This window comes from Podarcis bocagei (assembly GCF_964188305.1).
Source record: "Podarcis bocagei genome assembly, chromosome: Z".
Taxonomy (NCBI): domain Eukaryota; kingdom Metazoa; phylum Chordata; class Lepidosauria; order Squamata; family Lacertidae; genus Podarcis; species Podarcis bocagei.
The window spans coordinates 52,424,177-52,449,553 of record NC_138140.1 but is presented as its reverse complement, the minus strand read 5'-3'; the positions used below and the strand labels follow the sequence as shown (position 1 = coordinate 52,449,553).

The following is a 25,377-nucleotide window of genomic DNA, read 5'->3' as shown; positions in this document are numbered from 1 at the left end:
ATAATAATAAGGGTATTTCTGGGTATTTCTTTTGTTTTTAAGAACAAAAACAATAATTTAAAAATGAGAAGCTTTTGATACCTTTAGGAGCTGCAAACCTGAGCACCCTCCCTTGCCCGAAAGCCCCGCTGAGTACAATAACAGTGGTACGCAGGATTGTCCTGTAAGGGTTGGATCCAGACCTCGTCCCCCTTGGAATCAATGGGACTCAAAAGTTGACTCACTACCATAAGATATAGTGATGCAAACCAATTTGGACTGCTTTATAAGGGACTGAAACAAATTTATGGAGCTGCTAACCATGATGGCCGTGTCTTACCTCCATTGTTGGGGGGGCTGTTGCTTGCAGGCTTCACATTGGGGTTGGTCACCAGGAGCACAGGATGCTGCGCTATGATGGGTCTTTGGCCTGAGCCAGCAGACAGGCTCTTCTGATGCCCTCGTGTTTTGGGGGGCCTGCTATGCATTGCAATAAAATAGGACATGCATTACAAACACGAAAAGGGACATATTTGCATAACATTTGCATATCTCACCATAGCATGGAAGTAGAGGGAGTAGAGTAGCTGAATGTTAAAAGATTCAGGACAGAGAAACAGAAAGTCCAGCACAGTTAAAGTATGGAACTTGTTCCTCCAGGAGGCAGTGATGGGCACCGACTTGGATGGTTTTAAAAGAGGATTGGACAGATTCATGGAAGATGAGAATATCCTTGGCAACTAACCATGATGGCTATTCCACTGCATCTATGGAGGCAGTATTGCTTCTGAACGCCAGATGTTGGAAGCTGCAGGAGGGGAGAGGGCTGCTCTTGCGCTCCAATCCTGCTTGTGAGCTTCTCATTGGGGCATCTGGTTGGTCACCAGGAGAACAGGATGCTGAACTAGATGGGCCACTGGCCTGATCCATCAGTCAGGCTGTTCTTTCACTATAAAGTACATGGCAGCCCCAACTCTTGGTTGAGGACCAGACTCTACTGAGATTTAAGTGTTGCATGATGACTTGATATAGCATTTTCTTTGTGGGTGTGGGTGGGTGTCTGTGTCCATCCACTTTGATGTGGACTGGCTCCATCTAGCAGCAGCTATTTTATTTAAGTCGTTCATATGGCAGCTGCATTTGCAGGACTGGACCCTGGGGTTGTAAAACAAGTATTTGTAGAGGGAAATTTGGGAATGAATGAATGGGAAGGCAAGGTCTCTCTCTCTCTCCCTCACCCCTTCCAGAACAGAATTCAGTTTCCTAATGTGCCTTTTGGCTCCTTGGCTTGTACAGAGAGGGGCATAAATCTTTCTCATTCTTTTCCTCCTTTAAAAAAAAAAGTGTCTGGTGTTCTCTCTGTAGTAAATCCACAGGCCCTAAGCTGTCAGTAAGCAAAGTGGGGGGGAAAGAGGGGTGGAGGTGGAAATTGAAATCCAGACAGCCTTTGGTTGTATAGGGTATTTTAAGTGCATGCCACAGAAATAATTAGAATTTCTTCTTTTTGTGGCGAGGAGCTTGTTGCATGGAAGGGAACCATATATTCTTTAGACCCAGGTGACCAGCCAGCAGCTGAGGACACAGGCAACAAAAGGCTTGCTGAAAATAGTCTCCCCCCAGCACCTGGGCACTGAACTCATCCAGAGGGCCAGTTTCTTAGCCACTTGGCAAAATTTGGCAAGGGTCTGGTTCCACATTGTAGGCCATTGGAGCATACTGGGTGAGGCTTTTGTTGTGAAAGCTGCCCAAAGAACGTCTCCCCCTCTAAATTGAACTTTTGTGTGCTCAGAATACCTTGTGACCATCCCATAAGGCTGGTTTTCTTCCCTGCTCCATCTAATTACAGCCAGCCCCCAATGAGCATGGCATTGAGAAGTGTGTTGCATGTCCTCACTCTTGTAAACAGCTCCTTAGCTACCTGCCTGTGGTGAGTTAAGTATTTGCTCCCAGAAAGAGAAACTCTTGTAAACTAGAAGCAGATTCGCTCCCTTTTTCTTTCAGACCCACACATGTGCCTGGAATGATTCGTGAAAGTTCATCTCAGGGGTTACCAAGTTTTTTAAGCATGTGGGCACAGCTGGAGTTTTGAACGAGTGCTGTGAGCATGCCCTCTCCCCAATTATGTCTCTCTTGTCCCCTTCCCATTTAGACTGAAAGAAAGCGGGGAGACACACACACACACACACACACACTCACTCACTCACTTTGCTTTTCTAAGGGATCTGGGTAAAAGTTGGATCCAGTAGAATTAATATGGGTTTTGAAAAAGCAATGGGGCTGAAAGGTCAAGTGGAAAAGTGAGCCACTCTTCTAGCTTCCTCCATCAGCTCTATGTACTTTACAAGTGTGTGTGTGTGTGTGTGTGTGTGTGTGTGTGTGTGTGGCGGGGAGAAGTTAACCATCCTCACTACTTCATGGCCAAGGAGACAGTGAGTGAGGTGGGCTCAGAGGTTTCATGGGCAGCAAGGGAAGTCATGAAAGACACCATGCTGGTCACCCCTAGTTTATACACCTGGGGCTTGTTGGAGCAGTAGAAATTGGGTCAGAAGTCCTAAATCTGTAACCCTGAGTAGAATCCTAGGGCAGCATGCTCAGTTTAGATCTGGGAAATTGCCTTCTGAATTGGAATGATAGTTGCTGCAATGGATGTTCCACTTTGGTGTTGGTGGTAGTGGTTGGTGAATTCAGGCACTTCTTTGCTTGGACCCTCTCTTGCACTGACTGACTTAGTGAAGCTTTGATTGTCTGGTTAGTGGGAATATTTGCAGACTAACAACTTATTTGCAAGGCTACCTTATTTCTACTATAATTTAATACTACAATATTTATTTTATATTTTATATTTGTTTACATCCCTTTACAGAACATATTTGATTCATTGCATACAGCACAATCAGAGTGCACAAGTACAAAGTTACAGAAAGGAAAATAGGGGTCCCTACTCGAATAGAATAGGGACGCAGGTGGCGCTGTGGGTTAAACCACAGATCCTAGGACTCATCGATCAGAAGGTCGGCGGTTCGAATCCCCATGATGGGGTGAGCTCCCAAATTGATACAGACAGCGAGAGAGTGTCCCCCCCCCCTTTCATCAGCTCAGGAGAATTTGCAGCACACTACCACAAAGATGTGGTGCTGGAGTACCGTATTTTTCGTCCCATAGGACGCTCCGTCCCATACGACGCACCTAGGTTTTTTTTTGGGGGGGGGAATAAAGGGAAAAAAATCCCTTTATTTCCCCCCCCCAAAGCAGGTCGGGGAAACTGAACCAGGTCGAGGAACAGCGGGATGGCGGCGCTGCACCTCCCTGCTGTCCCCCGAGCTTGTGGGGCTGGCTGATGTCTGCCCGGCGCGAGGGGCGCTCTGCTTCATGGTGCCCCGCACGCTGGGAACTCCTGCAGGGCTCCCCACACTCTGGATGTCTGTGCGGCGCGCGGGGGGCTCTGCTTCAGGGTGCCCCGCCGGGCGGCAGGCTGCTATTTGCAGCCTAGACATCCCTGTGGGACATCCTGCAGGGCTGCCTAGGTTGCGGATGTGTTCCCGAAGCGCCGGGCGCTCTGCTTTCAGCGTGCCCGGCGCTCTGGGAAGCAGGCTACTATCTGCAGCCTAGACAGCCCTGTGGGAACTTCCGCAGGGCTGCCTAGGCTGCGGATATCTTCCTGAAGCCTGGAGAGCGAGAGGGGTCGGTGCGCACTGACCCCTCTCGCTCTCCAAGCTTCAGTGAAAGCCTGCATTCACCCCATAGGACACACCCAGATTTCCCCTTCATTTTTGGAGGGGAAAAAGTGTGTCCTATAGGGTGAAAAATATGGTAAGTGGCCGAGAGAGATGGAAGGGGGCTCTCCACAGGTGGGTGTAGTTGCTAAGAACTGAGAAGCTGCTAATGCCACCCAGAAGCTTCCTACATCAAGGAGGCTTGTTCATGGGCTCTTGTGCAAACTGGCTGTAACCACATTCCACTTCCACTGCTACCAGCAGGTGCAGAGTTCATTCTACCAACCACCACTATTAATTATAAATTTGAAAGTAATAATAATTCTGCTATTTGAGGTGCTAAATACCATTGATTTCCATGCCAACAAAACATATTGTCACTTCCAAATCCAAATGCATTACTTCTCGTCCAACAGAAGGGAAAAGTAATCATGTGTAGTTGTGTTTGTTCATATCAATCCCTTCTTAGCCCCTCCCCTACCTTCCTTTCGCATAGCTTGATTTTTAGAATTCAAGTCTATTCGAGTAAAGGTAGAGGTAAAGATTAGGTCAAGTCGAGGCCGACTCTGGGGTTGCAGCGCTCATCTCGCTTTATTGGGCGAGGGAGCCGGCGTACAGCTTCCGGGTCGTGTGGCCAACATGACTAAGCTGCTTCTGGCGAACCAGAGCAGTGCACGGAAACGCCGTTTACCTTCCCGCTGGAGCAGTACCTATTTATCTACTTGCACTTTGACGTGCTTTTGAACTGCTAGGTTGGCAGGAGCAGGGACCGAGCAACGGGAGCTCACCCCCTTGCGGGGATTCAAACCGCTGACCTTCTGATCGGCAAGTCCTAGGCTCTGTGGTTTAACCCACAGCACCACCCGCATCCCTAGCCCATAATATGACTGAATCTTAAGTTTTCTTTATATGACCCCTGAAGAGGGTGACAAAGGATCTATAGCTATCTTTTCTGTTTCATAAGAGCATATCAAGAGCTTACAGGATCAGGCCATTGCCCCATGTAATCCAGCATCATGGTCTCACAGTGGCTTACTGAATGCCCGAAAGGGCAGCCCTCAAGCAGAACCTGATTGCAGTATTTCCTGTGCATTTCATTAAATCTGTATTCTTACGCATCCACCATTTTTTCCAGTTAATGTCATGCATCTGACAAAGCCCGTCGTAAGTTGATGGTAGAATAAAGTTGTTAGTCCCGTTTAAGATGCTCTGGGACTCTGCACTGTCCTTTCTCCCAAATACTGGACTAACAGGGCTTCCATTCTGGAAATGCTTGTTAATTAGCAATGATAAGAGGGACCCTAATACCCTTGATAAGGAGAACACAAGTCTAGTGTGAAATTGGATTAGCCCTGGGTTCTTTTTATAGCTGATTCTAAAGGAAGTCATAAACCATGAAGGAGGATGATACAAGCTGGTGGTTGAGAGAAGAGGATAATATTTTGAGTTGGAAATCCCAGTGAGTTTCCAGGAAGGAAGGAAGGACTGAGGTTTCAGCACCAAGGGCACGAACCAGTCCGTCAGTTGGGACAACAGGTGCCTTGTCTGCAGAAGTCTCTTTCACTTGGCAGTCTTCCCATGCTTTCTTGAATCACCTGCTGTATCACCGAACCCAACCTTGCAAACCATTTCTGCTCTTCTTCATAATGGAGAATAATAACAACCACAGCATGTCTTACTCAACCTTCACTAGGCCACAGGGCAAATTGCAGCATACAAAAATGTAATGCAGTTTTAAAAAGTGTACAGCAACAACCCTACCCATAGCTCGAAAGCAATAATTTCACACAACATATTACAGGTAGGGTACAAAAACAAGTTCTTCGGTTTTCAAAGGTCAGGAGACAGAGGTGTGTCTTCATCAGCCACCCGCCACATCCCGTAATACTATTGGCTATGCCAGCTGGCACTGATGGGAGTTGTAGTTGAAAATTTCTGGAAGGGTACCAGTTTGGCAAAGGCTGCTGCAAAGAGATGATGGCAGGCACACCTCTTGGGGGAGGGAGATCTGCGCTCTTGGAGGCATCAGCAAGGAGGTGGGAAGTGCTATGTGAACTCTGTGCTTCACAACTGAAGTAATGCACACATCTAAAGTACATGCACACGCACCAACACGCATATCCCATAAGACTGCTACCTGCTATTACTGATTCCAATACTTACTGGATTAAACAGCTGGGTGTTCCTTAAATGGTTGTGAGGTTCCTGTCCGTTCCGCATTAGTGCTTTTTATCCAGAGCAATTGCCACCTTTCTGTGTATCTGCACACAGCTGCTGCCGCAGCAGCAAGCTCAGCCTCCGCCCTGCCCCACCCCCCATGATTGTCATAGATTGATGTACTCGTGTGTAAAGCTTTCTCACCTTTGTGTTTCCAGGTGATCACTTGAAAGTCTGCCCTCAAGGCTACACATGCTGCTCTCAAGAGATGGAAGAAAAATACAGCCAGCAGAGCAAACAGGACTTCCGAAATGCTGTGGTGGAACTTAGTAATAACTTGCAAGCAACCTTCAGTTCCCGGTACAAAAAGTTTGATGGTGAGTCCTACCCCTGCGTTGCCCTTAGCTAGCCCAGATGAGAAGTGCTGCAATATATTTATGGACTTTGTTTATGCCAACCTTTGTTAGCCTGGTGGGAAGTGATAGACTAGCGCATCAGCAGAAGGTACCAGGTTCAGTCCCAAACATCTCTGAGTTGGTCTTTATGCAGCACATAGTGAAACCATGGGACTCTCTCCCACTGGAGGTAGTGATGGCATCAACCCAGATGACTTTGAAAGAGGATTAGACAAATTCAGGGAGGAGGAGAGGTCTCTTGATGGCTACTAAATGCTTCTGACCACCAGTTGCTGGAAGCCACAGGAGAGGAGAATGCTCTAGTGCTCAAATCCTGCGTGTTTTAGATTACAATTCCCACCAGCCCATCAGCAACCGGAGGGCACCAGGTTGGTTTAGATAGACAAGGTTTTGTTGTGCTTTGTCATTATTTTTGTTTGTTTTTTCTACAACTCTCTCCTTTCCAAAGTTGTGCTTGAATGACTCAAGACTTTGGTACGACAAGTTCAGAGGGCTGCTTATTTTGCAAACCAGTTTGATAGAAATATTTGCTGATTGCATCTCTTTAGTTACCCACAAGGGGTGTGCATCTGTCTTTCCAATTTGATTCATGAACAGCAAACTCTGTAATAAAGCAGGGCACTTGCATTTTCTTTTGCTGTTCCCAGATGGGCATGATTCGCAAGAGTCCACCCAAACTCTTTTTAGACCTTACTGCTTACTTGTAGCTCTAATGAACACCTCCTCAACATTGAGTCTTGCTTTAACACCCTCATGCAGAATCCAGTTAGCAGGATTGGGCACAGAGTGGATGTGAAATGCAGTTGTAACTTCTCTAGCCCCCTCCTTGCTTTTGCCCTTGGAGGGGCCGATACATGGTGATAAGGAGTTTTACCTTCACTGCGCAGCTCCTAAATGTGCAGCTTCTGGTTGCCACAGGCTGTAGGGGTCTTGCAACTCCTTAAACTTCACAGTGAACAGACAGGAAGCTGCTTGAGATTATGAATCTTCCCCACTTTTTAAAAATGCACCTGAGGATTGTACCTTGCTTACCTGAAAGTGCAGATCTCTGGCCTAGTTCACAGGGCAGAAAATACCCACGTTGAGTGACAGAAAATGCTAGATTTGTCTTATCCCCCCACCCACTCCAAGATTTACATACCTCTTGGTTGCAATTCTATTGCTTGCCAACAGAAAAGTTTCTTGGAAGAGAGGACTATTGATGGCTACTAGCCATGACGAAGAACGCTCTGCCTCCATGGTTGAAAACAGTAATGCTCCTGGATACCAGTTGCCAGAAACCGCAGGGAGGGAGGGAGAGAGCTGCTCTTGGGCTCAGGGGTCCTGCTTGCTGGCTTCCCACAGGCACGTGGTTGGCCACTGTGAGGGCAGGATGTTGGTCTCCTCCAGCAGAGCTTGTCTTAGGTTCTTCTACAGCTGGCTCCAAACGTTGGTTTTTTGCAGCCCCCCAAGCACCGCACAGTCTGTGTCACTAAACATGTTTCTTAATTAAACACTTCCTTTTTGTGGAGTAGGGAGGGTGAGTGGGCCACAGGACATGCCAACCCTGATGTCTTCCTGGATGAGAAGCAGAAGCCATTTCTTGGCAGCCACCCCTGCAGCTATGATGAATGTTGGGAGTACCTCAGAGGTAGAAAACATCTAGAAGGCATGCAGAAGGTCCCAGACTCAGCCCCCAGCATCTCCAGGTAGGGCTGGGGGGTGCCCCCTGCCTGGAATCCTAGAGAGATGCTGCCAGTAAGTGCTGGTGGTATTGAGCTTGGCATGGACCCAATGGTCTGACTCATATGAGGCAGCTTCACACGTGCCACAACTGCTCCCCAGTCTGTGTCTAGAACACAGGATCATAATGTGGCATCTAAATGATGAACGAGCAGAAGCCATGGTTTGGCATTCTGTCCTTACCAACCCACATTTGCTTTCCTTCCCAGATTTAATGCCGCTGTAACATCCTTCCCTTATCCATTGAGGGAATGTCTGTGATCATCATCAGCTACTAAAATTATTTCACATGAAGTTTTAATGCTGCAAAGTATATGTTTGTTAGGGCCAACTAAGAAGCCACAAGTTGTCATCCAGAGTTTTGTTTTGTTTTTAAATCGGGATGGATGTTTAGCAAAACAGTAAGAGGAAGGGAAGGAGATGCTGGGTATGATGGGAAATACCCAAGACCTTCACTGTACCAGCCTCAAAATGGAATGCAGGAGGTGTTGGGAAGGTTTAAGTTGAATGAGTGTGCTAGAGACAAAGCAGATTTCAGGCAACACTTGTTGGGGCTTGTAGGAGTTGTAGCTCAAATTGACTGTGCTGGCTGGGCCTGGTGGGTCTAAAACATCTGTAAGGGGCCCCAGGTTGGTGAAAGCTGCGGTGGGGTCTTTCGAGAGAGTCAGTGTGATGTAGTGCTTAGTGTGTCAGACCACTGATTCAAATGAAATTGTCACTGGGTGACCTTCACCCTGCCACCATCTTTCAGTCTTAGTCATCCTCACAAGGTTGTCATGAGGATAAATCAGGGAAATGCCGTGCATGCCATCCAACTGGTGGGGGGCATAGAATCATAGAATCATAGAGTTGGAAGAGACCACAAGGGCCATCGAGTCCAACCCCCTGCCAAGCAGGAAACACCATCAGAGCACTCCTGACATATGGTTGTCAAGCCTCTGCTTAAAGACCTCCAAAGTAGGAGACTCCACCACACTCCTTGGCAGCAAATTCCACTGTCGAACAGCTCTTACTGTCAGGAAGTTCTTCCTAATGTTTAGGTGGAATCTTCTTTCTTGTAGTTTGGATCCATTGCTCCGTGTTCGCTTCTCTGGAGCAGCAGAAAACAACCTTTCTCCCTCCTCTATGTGACATCCTTTTATATATTTGAACATGGCTATCATATCACCCCTTAACCTCCTCTTCTCCAGGCTAAACATGCCCAGCTCCTTTAGCCGTTCCTCATAAGGCATCGTTTCCAGGTCTTTGACCATTTTGGTTGCCCTCCTCTGGACACGTTCCAGTTTGTCAGTGTCCTTCTTGAACTGTGTTGCCCAGAACTGGACACAGTACTCCAGGTGAGGTCTGACCAGAGCAGAATACAGTGGCACTATTACTTCCCTTGATCTAGATGCTATACTCCTATTGATGAGGCCCAGAATTGCATTGGCTTTTTTAGATGCCGCGTCACACTGTTGGCTCATGTCAAGTTTGTGGTCAACCAAGACTCCTAGATTCTTTTCACATGTACTGCTCTCAAGCCAGGTGTCACCCATCTTGTATTTGTGCCTCTCATTTTTTTTGCCCAAGTGCAATACTTTACATTTCTCCCTGTTAAAATTCATCTTGTTTGTTTTTGCCCAGTTCTCTAATCTGTCAAGGTCATTTTGAAGTGTGATCCTGTCCTCTGGGGTGTTAGCCACCCCTCCCAGTTTGGTGTCATCTGCAAATTTGATCAGGATGCCCTTGAGTCCATCATCCAAGTCGTTGATAAAGATGTTGAATAAGACCGGGCCCAAGACAGAACCCTGTGGCACCCCACTAGTCACTCTTCTCCAGGATGAAGAGGAACCATTGATGAGCACCCTTTGGGTTTGGTCAGTCAGCCAGTTACTAATCCACTGAGTGGTAGCATAGTCAAGACCGCATTTTACCAGCTTCTTTGCAAGAATATCATGGGGCACCTTGTCAAATGCCTTGCTGAAATTAAGGTAGGCTACATCCACTGCATTCCCTTCATCTACCAGGCTTGTAATTCTGTCAAAAAATGAGATCAGGTTAGTCTGACATGACTTATTTTTCAGAAATCCATGCTGACTATTGGTGATCACAGCATTCCTTTCTAGGTGCTCACAGACTGTTTGCTTAATGATCTGCTCCAGAATCTTCCCTGGTATTGATGTCAGACTGACTGGGCGGTAATTATTTGGGTCGTCTCTTTTCCCCTTTTTGAAAATAGGGACAACATTTGCCCTCCTCCAGTCTGCCGGGACTTTGCCTGTTCTCCAGGAATTCTCAAAGATGACTGCCAGTGGTTCTGAGATCACATCTGCCAGTTCTTTTAATACTCTTGGATGCAGTTCATCTGGCCCTGGAGACTTGAATACATCTAAACTAGCCAAGTATTCTTGTACTATCTCCTTAGTTATTCTGGGCTGTGTTTCCTTTGCTGAATCATTTGCTCCAAATTCTTCAGGTCGGGCATTGTTTTCTTTATCGGAGAAGACTGAGGCAAAGAAGGCATTGAGGAGTTCAGCCCTTTCTGTGTCCCCTGTTTGCATTTCACCATCTTCTCCTCTGAGTGACCCCACTGTTTCTTTGTTCTTCCTTTTGCTACGAACATACCCATTGTCAGGGAACTGCCATCAGAGGCACGGGAGAAGGAGAGGGTCTCTGATTCTGCAGGGGAAGGTCCGAGCGCTAGAGGGAGACTTAGCCGGGAAGAAGGGGAAGAGAATGAGTGTAACACCAGGGATCCAGGAGAGCAACGGGACAGGGAGGTGCAGGGGCTCCAGGACTCTTCATTGGAAGTTAGCGAGGAGAGCCCAAGCACCCCGCTGCCCACGCCCACCCTGCGCAGGAGACTCCCGCGCAGTGAGAGGCGGAAACGATTGGGCGTCAAACAACTCATATGTTGGCAACGCTTTAAGAAACGCCCACAGTCAGATTCTACGAGTGACTAAGGGCAGCCACGCAAATATGGGCTGCGTAGTCCGGAGGGTTTAACCAGGCAATCCGATGCTCAAACGGAGCAGGATTACGCACGAGTAACTCCCAACCACTACACCCATAAAAGCCTTTTTTGTTGCTTTTACCCTCTCTAGCAAGCCTGAGTTCATTCTGTGCTTTAGCTTTTCTGACTTTGTGTCTACACGTGCTGGCTATTTGTTTGAATTCCTCTTTGGTGGTTTCCCCACTTTTCCATTTTTTGTACACATCCCTTTTTAATCTTAACTCAGTTAAAAGTTCTTTAGATAGCCACCCTGGATTCTTTAGGCACCTTCCATGTTTCCGTCTCATTGGTATTGCCTGACGTTGTGCTTTTACTATCTCCCTCTTAACAAACTCCCAGCCATCATGAACTCCCTTTCCTTTTAGTATTACTGTCCATGGGATCTCACCCAGCACTTCCCTAAGTTTTATGAAGTCGGCTTTCTTAAAGTCAAGAAATTGTCCTAGTATGCTTGGCTGCTCCTTTCTGCTGTATAGTAAACTTCAGAAGAGCATGATCACTCGCGCCTAATGATCCTTCCACTTCTACCCCACTAACCAGGTCATCAACATTGGTTAGGACCAGATCTAAAATGGCTGTTCCTCTTGTTGCTTCTCCCACTTTCTAGACAATAAAGTTGTCTGCAAAGCCCTCCTGATGAGGTTTCTGAGATTTTTGGCAAAAACATTTCTCCCAACTGTTGTGAGGTGCAGCCCATCGCTTGCCAGAAGTCCATCTTCAAGAAACTGCAGTCCGTGATCTAAGAATCCAAACCGTTCCTGTTTACACCATTTGCGAAGCCAGCTGTTCACTTCCACTATTTTTCCCTCTCTCCCTGGGCCTCATCGTTTAACTGGGAGGACAGATGAGATGACAATTTGTGCATTTAGTTGCTTCAATTTCCTGCCGAGAGCCTCGTAGTCTCTTTTGATCTTCTGGAGGCTATTGCTTGCAGTGTCATTGGTTCCCACATGAACCAAGAGGAAGGGGTATTTGTCAGTGGGTTTTATGATTCCTTGCAGTAGTTCAGTTACATCTTGGATCTTAGCCCCGGGGAGACAGCACACTTCCCGAGACATCTTGTCAGGCCCACAGATCACTGCTTCTGTTCCCCTCAGTAGGGAATCCCCTATCACCACTGCACGCCTCCTCTTAGGTTTGGTCGGGGTTCTTCCGTGAGCTGTCCGTTCCAAGGTCGCCTGCACATTCCCTGAGGACTGACTTTGCTGCTCGTCTTCATATACCTGATCGACTGTAATGAGGGAGAGATCCTCAAATGGAGTCTGCTCTTCGTCTTCCATGCTAGGGGAGAGGACCTCAAAGCGATTGTGTATTTCTAAACAATCAGAGCGAACCCTGGGCCTCCTACTTCTTTGAGTCATGTTTCTCCATATATCTGGCTCCTGTGTTGGTGAACTAGCCTCCGTCTCAGGGGAGTCTCCTGTCTCCTCCTTGGTGGAGATGGTGTGCTCTGTTGCTTCCAAGAAGAGCTCCAGCTCTTTAATTCTTTCGAGCGTAGCTACACGTTCCTCCAGTTGCAGGACTTTGTCTTGTAAGAGGGCAATCAACATGCAATTGCTGCAGGTAAAGCTGCCTGCAACCTTTGGCAAGATGGCAAACATTGCGCAGGAACCGCAGGCGACTGCAGCTGTTCCCTCCCCCTCCATCTTGAGAACGTGTCGTTGGGGGTGGCTACAGCGGTCCTCCATCATAAAAAGCGTGAAGACAGGACAAATAACCCCCACAAAAAAACCTAGGTCTCCCCCAACAAACGTTTGAGACTAGCTCCCCTAAGTCTAAAAGATGGATCAAACCCTGCCCCCTCTGACCTTTGCACAGGGAGAACAGCTAATCAGCCACAAAGAAACACACACACACACACACACACACACACACACACGAAAACCCTTTTTGCTCCTTCTTTAACTGCTGCCTTGCTAGCTCAGATGGAACTCTGATGGTGTTTCCTGCTTGGCAGGGGGTTGGACTCGATGGGCCTTGTGGTCTCTTCCAACTCTATGATTCTATGATTCTATGATTCTATGAACTACTGGCGAAGTGGCAGTGCTTAAAATCAGGTGAGGAAAGGTGGGTGGAAGGAATTGTAGCCCTCTTCAGTTAGTTTCTGGTTCCCTCTTAATCCTGTGCATAAAGCCATCTGTGTTGTGCCCACAGGAGAGCCACGATGATGTGCTTTGTGCTTTTAGTTCTTAATTGATATAAGCCAGCCTGACACTACTTGTTCATTGTTTAAAATTTAGCATCATTTCCGACTTCAATGCTGCCTGGTTCCCCTCACCAGCACCACATGCTTTATTTATTAAAAGCATTTGTTTCTCTCATTCCTTTCAATAAGGTGCCCAGGTAGCTGAAAAATAACCATGAAAATTCAGCACCAAAGGATGTTGCAGAATTCAAATAATGTTAAGAAGAACGACCACTGGCAGAGCAAATAGAGACAGTGGGCAAGCAACAGGTCCTTTGATAGGGGAGGCCTAGACCCTTTTCCTATCCATTTTCGGACACCCACCCCACACCAAGCTGTTTCCAGAAGGCTGGAGTAGAAGCCGTGATTTTGCTATACAGTGGCACCTCGGGTTACATACGCTTCAGGTTACAGACTCCGCTAACCCAGAAATAGTACCTCGGGTTAAGAACTTTGCTTCAGGATGAGAACAGAAATCGTGTGGCAGCAGCAGCAGCAGGAGGAGGCCCCATTAGCTAAAGTGGTCTTCAGGTTAAGAACAGTTTCAGGTTAAGAACAGGCCTCCGGAACGAATTAAGTACGTAACCAGAGATACCACTGTAATTGGAGAGAGTCTGGGGTGCAATTTTGGGGTTTCGTTACAGAGGCCCCACCCCATAACTTAGACTACTGTCCTCACTCCTTCCAATAGTAAGCTCAGGTGGTACCTGTTGATAAAAATGGAGCCAAGAGAGCCTCACCTGCACATAAGAGGGAGAACCTTGAGAGTTAAACCCCTTTTAAAAATCCTAAGGGGGCAACTCTCCACTCCACAGAGAAAATAGCAGAATGAGGACTGAGCATGCTCAGTAGCCACAAGTGTCAGCTGAAAAAGAAAGATGGAAAGAGGAGGATGGAATGGAGTAACTTGGAAGTGGGGCATGGCTGGCTGGCTAGAACCCAAAAGAAGAGCCCTTGTTCCCTTCCCAGAGCTACAATTCCCAGAGTGGTTTAACAATTCACCCCTCTTCCCAGGGAACTCTGGGAATTGTAGCTCTCTGAGGGAGATGGGGTCTCCCAGCAAGTCAGTAGAGTGCAGCCCCCAGGATCCTTTGGGGGAAGCCCTGACTGTTTTAAGTGGACTCAGTGCTTTAAATGTATGGTGTAGCCAGGCAGCCTTTACTTTTGTAAAATGCACTTGGGCTTGATCATTGCAGGCAGGGATGACCAACTGAGCATTGTCCAGCTGTTAAGGAAATCCCCACCCCCACCATCATGTTACCTTTGGTCACACTGGTTGCCCAGCAACATCTGAGGGAACCAGGTTGGTCTACAGCTCTCCCTGTTGTAAGGTGTGGAGACTTTTCCAAAGGCTTCGTGGAAAGCTGGTGGGGTGGGGTGGGGTGGGTGGGGTGGGGGAAGAATGAGAGGTGGCATCGTAGAGGTGATCCAGGAGGCAGTTCTAAGGATACGGGACTGCAAGAGAAAAAGTCCTTTGGGAGAGGGACCAGGAGGCCTGAGGGTGGTAGACAGCTGCATTCCACCATCTTCATGGTCCTCAGAAGATCACCCTAGTAGCTGAAAGTAGCTATGAGAATTTACACACCCACACACCCACGCCCACATCCCTAGACAAATATGGAAACATTTAAGAGTGTTATATGTGAAACAAACAGGACAGTTATGAGATCCACCAGCAATGGAGAAATTCATGTTCTCTCAAGAGGCCCCTGCTTTAAAAACCAAAGCCAAAAAACACCCTTCGCCAACTTGGTGCCCTCCAGATGTTTTTGACTACAGCTCCCATCAGGAGCTTCCACAGCATCTGATGGGAGCTGTAGCGCAAAAATATGTGCAAGGCACCAGCTTGGCAAAGGCTGATGTTTAAAGGCTCTAGTCTTGTTGCCCCAGGTCCTTGTCATTCATGATGTGAATTCCACTGGGTATCTTTTCTATAATAACAACAACAGCAGCAAAAGGAATTCTGCCTTTTTCTTGGCTCTTTAAAGGGTTACTCTCTTCCCTCCATGCCGCAGGCTGCTCCCCCAATACAGGGTGTAACATCTTAGGTTTAAGTTTCTTCACGCTGTGTGAATGAACTCTCTTCCTGTGTGCATAAGTGCTAACACATGTTTTGCAAAGTCAAACAGCTCTGAAAGCTTTTGCGTTTTCTCCGTTGCCTTTTCTCTCCTTGGCTCCAGATTCTGTAAGTGTATGTCAACCCTCTGTGTACATGCTGCAGCCCTTTCTTGGGACTTTCTAGTGCTTGGGGAGAGGGAGGTGTATGGACCATTTAAAAATAGTAGTAGTAGTAGTAGAAGAAGAAGAAGAAGAAGAAGAAGAAGAAGAAGAAGAAGAAGAGGAGGAGGAAGAAGAAGAAGAAGAAGTGGGGTAAATTAGAAAGTAGAATTCACGTGGACCAGCCCAAACTTAAAAATGGAAAGCGTAATGCTGGTGGCCAACAGAAGAGGTTTAAAGACTGTCTCAATGCAAATCTTTTTTTAAAAAAAAAGTAGTATAAACATTGACAACTGGGAAACACTGGCCTATGAGCGCTCCAATTGGAGAATAGCCTTTACCAAAGATGTCATGGGCTTTGAAGACACTTGAACTCAGGATGCAAGGGAGAAATGTGTTAGGAGGAAGGTACGCTTGGCAAATCCACACCATGATCAACTCCTGCCCAGAAACCAATGTCCCCACTGTGGAAGGACGTGTGGATCCAGAATTGGCCTCCACAGTCACTTATGAACTCACTGTTAAAACCGTCTTCATGGAAGACCATCTTCGGCAGGAAATTGAAGCAACTAAATGCACAAATTGTCATCTCGTCTGTCCTCCCAGTTGAACGACGTGGCCCAGGGAGAGAGGGGAAAATAGTGGAAGTGAACAGCTGGCTTCGCAAATGGTGTAAACAGGAACGGTTTGGATTCTTAGATCACGGACTGCAGTTTCTTGAAGATGGACTTCTGGCAAGTGATGGGCTGCACCTCACAACGGTTGGGAGGAATGTTTTTGCCAAAAATCTCAGAAACCTCATCAGGAGGGCTTTAAACTGACTAATGTGGGGGAGGGAGACAGTGCTCCTGAAGGTAGGAGTCTATCAATTAATGAAGATGATCATCCAAATGTCATAGACCAAATGGAGCAAACAGCACGCGGACCTACTGGTGGGAGGAAAAAATCCTTAAATAAGAGACACGGGGGAATGATTAATGGACTTCAATGTCTGTACACTAATGCGCAAAGCATGGGAAATAAACAAGATGAGCTTGAGCTCTTGGTACAGCAAACTAAATATGACATAATAGGCATCACTGAAACCTGGTGGGATAAGTCCCACGATTGGAATGTAATAATGGGGGGATACAATCTATTTCAGAGAAACAGACCAGACAAGAAAGGAGGAGGAGTGGCGTTATATGTCAGGGATGTGTATACCTGTGAAGAGATCCAAGATTTAGAACCTCAAAGCCAATGTGAGAGCATTTGGGTCAAAATTAAGGGAGAGAAGAATAACAGAGACCTCATTGTGGGAGTTTACTATAGATCCCCAAGCCAAACGGAGGACATAGATGATGCCTTCCTGGAACAGATGGCCAAGCATGCAAAAGGAAGGGAGATAGTAGTAATGGGGGACTTCAACTACCCGGATATTTGTTGGACGTCAAACTCAGCCAAGAGCATAAGGTCAAACAGATTCCTCACTGGCCTTGCAGACAACTTCATTGTTCAGAAAGTGGGAGAAGCAACAAGAGGAACAGCCATTTTAGATCTGGTCCTAACCAATGTTGATGACCTGGTTAGTGGGGTAGAAGTGGAAGGATCATTAGGCGCGAGTGATCATGCTCTTCTGAAGTTTACTATACAGCGGAAAGGAGCAGCCAAGCATACTAGGACTCAATTTCTTGACTTTAAGAAAGCCGACTTCATAAAACTTAGGGAAGTGCTGGGTGAGATCCCATGGACAGCAATACTAAAAGGAAAGGGAGTTCATGATGGCTGGGAGTTTGTTAAGAGGGAGATAGTAAAAGCACAACGTCAGGCAATACCAATGAGACGGAAACATGGAAGGTGCCTAAAGAAGCCAGGGTGGCTATCTAAAGAACTTTTAACTGAATTAAGATTAAAAAAGGATGTGTACAAAAAATGGAAAAGGGGGGAAACCACCAAAGAGGAATTCAAACAAATAGCCAGCACGTGTAGACACAAAGTCAGAAAAGCTAAAGCACAGAATGAACTCAGGCTTGCTAGAGAGGTTAAAAGCAACAAAAAAGGCTTTTATGGGTATGTTCGTAGCAAAAGGAAGAACAAAGAAACAGTGGGGTCACTCAGAGGAGAAGATGGTGAAATGCAAACAGGGGACACAGAAAGGGCTGAACTCCTCAATGCCTTCTTTGCCTCAGTCTTCTCCGATAAAGAAAACAATGCCCGACCTGAAGAATTTGGAGCAAATGATTCAGCAGAGGAAACACAGCCCAGAATAACTAAGGAGACAGTACAAGAATATTTGGCTAGTTTAGATGTATTCAAGTCTCCAGGGCCAGATGAACTGCATCCAAGAGTATTAAAAGAACTGGCAGATGTGATCTCAGAACCACTGGCAGTCATCTTCGAGAAATCCTGGAGAACAGGCGAAGTCCCGGCAGACTGGAGGAGGGCAAATGTTGTCCCTATTTTCAAAAAGGGGAAAAGAGAGGACCCAAATAATTACCGCCCAGTCAGTCTGACATCAATAGCAGGGAAGATTCTGGAGCAGATCATTAAGCAAACAGTCTGTGAGCACCTAGAAAGGAATGCTGTGATCACCAATAGTCAGCATGGATTTCTGAAAAATAAGTCATGTCAGACTAACCTGATCTCATTTTTTGACAGAATTACAAGCCTGGTAGATGAAGGGAACTCAGTGGATATAGCCTACCTTGATTTCAGTAAGGCATTTGACAAGGTGCCCCATGATATTCTTGTAAAGAAGCTGGTAAAATGCGGTCTTGACTCTGCTACCACTCAGTGGATTTGTAACTGGCTGACTGACCGAACCCAAAGGGTGCTCATCAATGGTTCCTCTTCATCCTGGAGAAGAGTGACTAGTGGGGTGCCACAGGGTTCTGTCTTGGGCCCGGTCTTATTTAACATCTTTATCAACGACTTGGATGATGGACTCAAGGGCATCCTGATCAAATTTGCAGATGACACCAAACTGGGAGGGGTGGCTAACACCCCAGAGGACAGGATCACACTTCAAAACGACCTTGACAGATTAGAGAACTGGGCAAAAACAAACAAGATGAATTTCAACAGGGAGAAATGTAAAGTATTGCACTTGGGCAAAAAAAATGAGAGGCACAAATACAAGATGGGTGACACCTGGCTTGAGAGCAGTACATGTGAAAAGGATCTAGGAGTCTTGGTTGACCACAAACTTGACATGAGCCAACAGTGTGACGCGGCAGCTAAAAAAGCCAATGCAATTCTGGGCTGCATCAATAGGAGTACAGCATCTAGATCAAGGGAAGTAATAGTGCCACTGTATTCTGCTCTGGTCAGACCACACCTGGAGTACTGTGTCCAGTTCTGGGCACCACAATTCAAGAAGGACACTGACAAACTGGAACGTGTCCAGAGGAGGGCAACCAAAATGGTCAAAGGCCTGGAAACGATGCCTTATGAGGAATGGCTAAGGGAGCTGGGCATGTTTAGCCTGGAGAAGAGGAGGTTAAGGGGTGATATGATAGCCATGTTCAAATATATAAAAGGATGTCACATAGAGGAGGGAGAAAGGTTGTTTTCTGCTGCTCCAGAGAAGCGGACACGGAGCAATGGATCCAAACTACAAGAAAGAAGATTCCACCTAAACATTAGGAAGAACTTCCTGACAGTAAGAGCTGTTCGACAGTGGAATTTGCTGCCAAGGAGTGTGGTGGAGTCTCCTGCTTTGGAGGTCTTTAAGCAGAGGCTTGACAACCATATGTCAGGAGTGCTCTGATGGTGTTTCCTGCTTGGCAGGGGGTTGGACTCGATGGCCCTTATGGTCTCTTCCAACTCTATGATTCTATGATTCTATGATTCTATGATTCCTCGACTGCAGGGGATCGCGAAAGAAAGAAAGAAGGAAAGAAAAAGAAAGAAAGGCTCTGCTAGGAAGAGCTGATGGGAGTTGAAGTTCACTGACAGCCAGAGGGCAGCAGCTTGGGGGAACTTGCCATAACACTGTTGGTTGGGTGCAGCAATGATTGGCCAGCGTTTGTGTGCAGTCCATGAAAGCTCTGCTCTGCCCTCACAGTTGTAGGCAGCAATGCTTCCGAAGCCGCGGAAGGTGAGAGGGCTTCTCTTGTGCTTGCGGGTTTCCCATGGGGGCATCTGAGTGGCCCCTGTGAGAAGAGGAGGCTGTTCTAGAGGTGCCCCCCATCAAACAAGTGGTGAGAGACTTCAGGAGTTCCAGTGCTTTGATCCTGATCTGGATTTGGTGACCAGTGGTTGCTATTCACTACAGTTTTAAAAAAAAAGCATGCAAGAGCCAACCAAATACACCATTTGTAACTTGGTCCACTTTGTAGATGAGGGATGGAGAAATGCTGTTGGGTGACAGAGTCAGACCTTGTGATAACCGAGTAAATGATGCAGAGAGGGAGCTGCAGCCCAATATAGGAACTATTCTAAGTGCATTCAGATCTCCAGGGCCAAAGGATCTTGCAGATGTAATCTCAGGAGTCTCTGTCTATAATCCTTCAGGATTCCGGGAGAACAGGTGAGGTCCCTGCGGGCTGGAGACTGGCAAATGTTGTCCCTATCTTCAAAAAGAGGGGGAAAGAAGAGCCAGGTAACTGCTGACTGGTCAGCTTCATGTCAATACCAGTAAAGGTCCTAGAACAGATAATTAAATGGTCAGGCTGCAAGCACTTAGAAAAGGATGCTGCGATTACTAAGACCCAACAAGGGTTTCTCAAAAACAAGGCATGGCGGACAAATCTTACTTCTTTTCTTTTGATAGTTTTGAGCTTGGTGGAAAAGGCAAATGCCTGATTTCAGTAGGGCTTTTGATGAAGTCCCCCCCATGTTAATCTTCCACAGACACTGGTGATTCCTGCATTCCAGGGGGTTAGGCTAGAACAGGGGTCAGCAATTTTTTTCAGCAGGGGGCTGGTCCACTGTCCCTCACTCTTTGTGGAGGGCCGGACTATTTTTTTTTGTGGGGGGATGAACAAATTCCTATGCCCCACAAATAATCCAGAGATGCATTTTAAATAAAAGGACACATTCTACTCATGTAAAAACATGCTGATTCCTGGACTGTCTGCGGGCTGGATTGAGAAGGGGATTGGGCCTGATCCAGCCCCCAGGCCTTAGGCTGCCTAGCCATGGGCTAGATGACCCTTTGGGTCCCTCTCAACTCTACCATCCTATAATTCTACGGGGGAATTGTGATGTTCTAGGTTTTACTGGACAACAGTTCTCTTCACCACTGGCCATTGACCCTGTTGGCTGAAAGGAGTTGGAAGTCCCACAAGGGTTGTAGATCGGAGTCACTGTTCACGCTTCCTGGACATGCAGGGTCAGAGCAGAGACCTATTGTTCTCCATGACCTTGTAGAATGTCAAGCAGGGTGACTTTTTGTTCTTCTAATCTAAACTTAAACATTTAGCACAGGCTGTAAATAGTTCAGGGTATCAATGGAAGTACACCTTTAAGCTGAGGCAGAGAAATCATTGTTTGCGTTGGTCTCCCCCACCCAGAGCACCCACTGCAGCGCTGATCACGCCTTTACAATGCCATAAAACAAGAAAAGTAATCGCTTAAAGCCCAACTTTTGTTTGAGAACAAGCCCAATTTCCAAGACAAATGAAAGGTGTTAATTCATTTTGCCCTTCAACCTGTCAAGATAGCAGACCAGCCTCCCTGCCCCCACCTCAATTCTCTCCCTCCCCTCAAGGTCAGAGGGGTTATTCCTGGGCCACGTTGTGGCTCATTAATCAGCCAACAAACCATGAGAGGGAGAGAATTTATACCTAACCAGAAGAAACAGTAGCAAAGTCTTGCCTTTCAGGAAGAACCAATGCTGCTCTTTGCATCAGGAAGAACTTTCTGACAGCAAGAGCTGTTTGAGAGTGGGATGGAAGGTGGGGGGGGGCTCTCTTTCCTTGGAGGTTTATAAGCAGAGCTTGGATGGACATCTGTCCGGGATGCTTTAGCTGAGATTCCTGCATTCCAGGAGGGTCCCTTCCAACTCTACAATTCTATGCTTCTAACAAGGATGCAACTTATGCCAGTCTCTCCCAACCTGCCCCCCTCCAGATGGGACTACATAGGATTCGGTCAGTCAACCAGCCAAAAATCCACCTAACAGTAACATTGTCTATGCCAGGGGTCAGCAAACTTTTTCACCAGGGGGCTGGTCTACCGTCCCTCAAACCTTGTTGGGGGCCAGACTATTTTTTGGGGGAAAATAATAATTGAACGAATTCCTATACCTCACAAATCACCCAGAGATGCGTTTTAAATAAAAGGACACAGTCTACTCATGTAAAAACACACTGATTTCCGGACTGTCCGCAGGCCGGATTCAGAAGGGCTTTAGTTTGTCTACCCATGGTCTCTGCAGAAGGTTCTAGGTTCAATCCCTGGCATCCCCAGGAAAGGCTGGGAGAGACTCCTGCCTGATATGCAAGAGAACTGCTGCCAATCAGCTTAGACTTGCCTTTGTCAACTTGGTGCCCCCCAACTCCCATTCTCCACAAGCAGCACCACATTTGCAGACAACACTGGACCAATGGCTTGACTGTGTGTAAGGTATTGGATTACCCAGTTCAGGGTTTGACCACCTGGGGTTTCCAGCTTGGGAGGACTACAACTCCCATCACCCTTCACTTTTGCGTGGATGATGTTAGTTGTATTCCATCAACATCTGAAGGACATCCTGTCTTTGTCCTTATGGTTTGCCCCTTCAGTCTTCAAGGAATTAGCAGCTGTGTTCTTTCTGGCATGTTTTAGTGTGGCAGAACTCCCTGCCTGTTGATGTCAGGCAGGTGCTTTCACTGTACTCTTTTCTACACCTGCCAAAGATGCATTTTGTTCAGGCCAACCTATCCAGATATATATTCCCACTTTTCCTCCAAGTAAAGGACCTCAAAGTGGCACACAAAGTTGAAACAGACTTGTAGCACAAAACAAATCTCTGTAAGTAAACCTCTTTGAGTTGTTGTCATTGTTATTGTTGTTTTTACAGTCGAGCGGTGTATATGTTTTATTACATATAGAGATGTTTTGTTTTGTTATTTCTTAACATTGATACAAATAACTGAGCTCCGTCCATAATGCCAGAAATCTCTTCAGTAACCCAGGCTTCTGCTCTTTGGATTAGCAGATGGAGGTGTTTTAACAGCATCATTTTCAAAACCAGTTTTGTCTTAAACCTTTTCCAGCTATGCTTCCAAGGGTGTAGCTGGCCTTCTCTGGTGTTCTCTGGCCTTCCTATTCTTATTAAAAGTTCTGCAGTGGGGGGGGGCAGGTATAAAAGAGAAAGAAACAGAGGTGAACAAGGTGAGCTTTCAGAATGATTAAATGAATTAGAAGTTAATACATACAAAAAAGAAGAAGAAGTTAATACATACCACCCAGCCATTATCTATAGTATATATTAAATGCACACAAGAGTGAGAGAGAAAATTGTAGACAGGAAATGCAAGGCATGGGAACCAGCAGAGAAGTTCGTGCTGATACTGGACAGAGGATGTGTTGGGAGGCGGGTGTCAAAATAAAATCCTTTTTTCCCCTAGGGGTCGTTTTCCTCCTCCTGCACTCTGAAAGTTGCTGTGCTTTCTGCTGCTCAGTCAAGCTCCAAGCCCAGAACTGTGTTAATAAAGAACACCTTTTAAAAAATGCACTTCAGTGATTCCCCCTCCTTGAACCCCACCCCATCCCGAAAATCTTCTGAGTTAGACTTTGTACTGGAGCACTTTGAAGACTTAAAAAATTTGAACTCCGACATACTTCATACATTTTAACAAGGTTTAAATTCAAACCGGGCCAAAGACTCTCTCTTTTTCCTGCTCCTGCTTCTAACAACTTTTTAAGTCTAAACACTGCCTCCTTTGAGGATCCCAGCACAGAGGCATGTTTTATTAAAATTTTAATTTTTGAACATGAGTCACAAAAAGGCACAGGACAAAATGCCAGATATCCAGTTCCCTGGAGGAAATAATGTGTGTGTGTGGGGGGGGGGGGTTCTACCGTCCTTCCCAGGGGGGCTTTTGTTTTTGAGGAGTGCAGTAGTCTGTGCAACAGGGAACCATCAGGACTGCACACAAGAAGTCTGGGAATTCCAAACCTATTGACCTTCCTTCTTCATCCCACCCTCCTTTTTTGAACGATATTAAATCATAAAGTAGTTACGTACAGGACAGATGGGAAAAGGTAACATTGCATAGAAACTCTGGGACACGGAATCATGCTTTCTGTTACAGACATCTGTCCCACATTAGACACTTTTTAAGATTATTACGCTGCTGGTATTATGATGGTATTAATGTTACTTGTTGAGTTTTCTTTGAGTCTCGTATGAACTCCTCCCCAAAATAAACCCCACTGTGCCTTCTGACCACAGAGCTGAGGCTGTGGAAATATCACACCCTTTATCTCATTTTTGGGATGGGGGTGGCAGTTCTGCAACGTTGCATTTTCTAGGCATGATGTGGGACACTCCCAAGAGCAATTCCTAGGTCTGGATTCCTTTTTCAGTTTGAATCAGCTGGTCTGGCTTTTTGTGTATGAAGTTGCACCTATTAAAACATTTAAGGTTTTCTGTGTCCAGGAATCTATATGTGGCACTTTGGGGTGTCTGCTGGCACCCTAGACAGTGCCCACCCTTGGCACCTGCCCCAGGTTCCCCTCTAACAGGTGATGGTGTTAAGGCGGGGACTGGGAGCAAGTCAGCAATAACCCACAAGGTGTCAGTGAAGTTAACCCTGTATTCAAAGAAACAAAACATCCCAGGCCTCTTCCCAGTATAACTTGCCCCTATGAGGCAGTTGTGGGGATGTTCCTGCCTTCCTGCAGCTCTCTTATGTCTCCTCCTCCCCTGGGTCCATCCCAAACAGTCTGACACTCCAATGCCTTGTTTGTCTTTGCTCTGCCCTCTTCATACCTCTGTGGGTTCTGGGAGGGGAGCAGGTCACAGCAGGAAGAGGAAATTCCCTGGCTTCTTCAGCAGCCTGTCTCATATCTTCCTCTTGGCCTCTCCACTTCTGTCTCTGATTCTGCTGTGCTCTCTACCATAGCCTCTTTCTGCTTCCAACACCTCCCCCCCCTGTCTTCTCCCTGCGGCCACTCACTGTCACCCCACCACCACTCCCCCGGTCCTGAGCCTTTATTCCTTGGGGGTTCACCAGCTGCTGACTCTACTCCTCTGCATCCACCCAGTCCATGGCAAGTGATCAGCAATAATCTGGGTCTAGGGTTGTGCTGAAGAATCCCCCCCCCTCATGTGTTCTCCCCCAGAGAGAAGAAAATGCATTCAAAAACAATCAGAGGGGAAGGAAATTGTGGTGCATTGAACAATAAGAAAACAAGAAGAGCCCTGGTGGATCAGGCCCCAACAGTCCATCTGGTCCAGTATTCTGCAGTCATGGTGACCAAACAGCTGTCTTTGGCAAACCATCAAGAAAGACCCAGCAGCTCTGCCCTCCCATGGTTTCCAGCAACTTGTATTCAGAAGTATTTCTTCCTCCAGCTGTGGAGGCAGAGCATGGCCCCCCTGCCTAGTAGCCACCAATAGCCCCCCCCCTCCAAGAATTTGTCCAGTCCTCCTACAAAGCCATCCAAGTGGGTGTCCATCACTGTCTCCTGGGGGAGGGAGTTCCATAGTTTAAACTTTAATTCAGAGGAGAGATGCAAAGAGCCTCTCTGTGAATAAAGCATATTAGTGGCCATTGATGTGGAGTGGGAGGTGGTGGAGGCATGCCTTCACCATTTTGTGGTTGCGTCTCTTTATCTGCTGTTTTTGATGCGGCAGTCCATTTTGTGTCCTCTGAGGCCTCCGCAGCAAAAGAGGCCCAAAAGAGGCTTCTGACCCTTGTCCTAAACAGTCCCCCCTCTGCCCATACCCTTCAAAATAAAAACGTGTGGCCCTAATTTGCAGTCCCTCCTAGATTAAAATTGAGCTTTGTTTATTACACCCAAAGCTTTGGAGACACATTGGAAGTTTGTCCTCTTGTGCATAGTCAACTGGGGTTCTTAGGC

General features: G+C 46.8%; 1 protein-coding gene across 1 annotated transcript in view; it reads left to right on the top strand.

Moving 5' to 3' along the window:
- Positions 1–25,377, top strand: part of GPC4 (glypican 4) — a 113,553-nt gene that overhangs the window by 53,774 nt on the left and 34,402 nt on the right. The window contains exon 2 of the mRNA XM_081180471.1: positions 6,068–6,226. Within this exon, the coding sequence (XP_081036597.1) occupies positions 6,068–6,226 (159 nt within the window). The remainder of the gene's footprint in view (positions 1–6,067; positions 6,227–25,377) is intronic.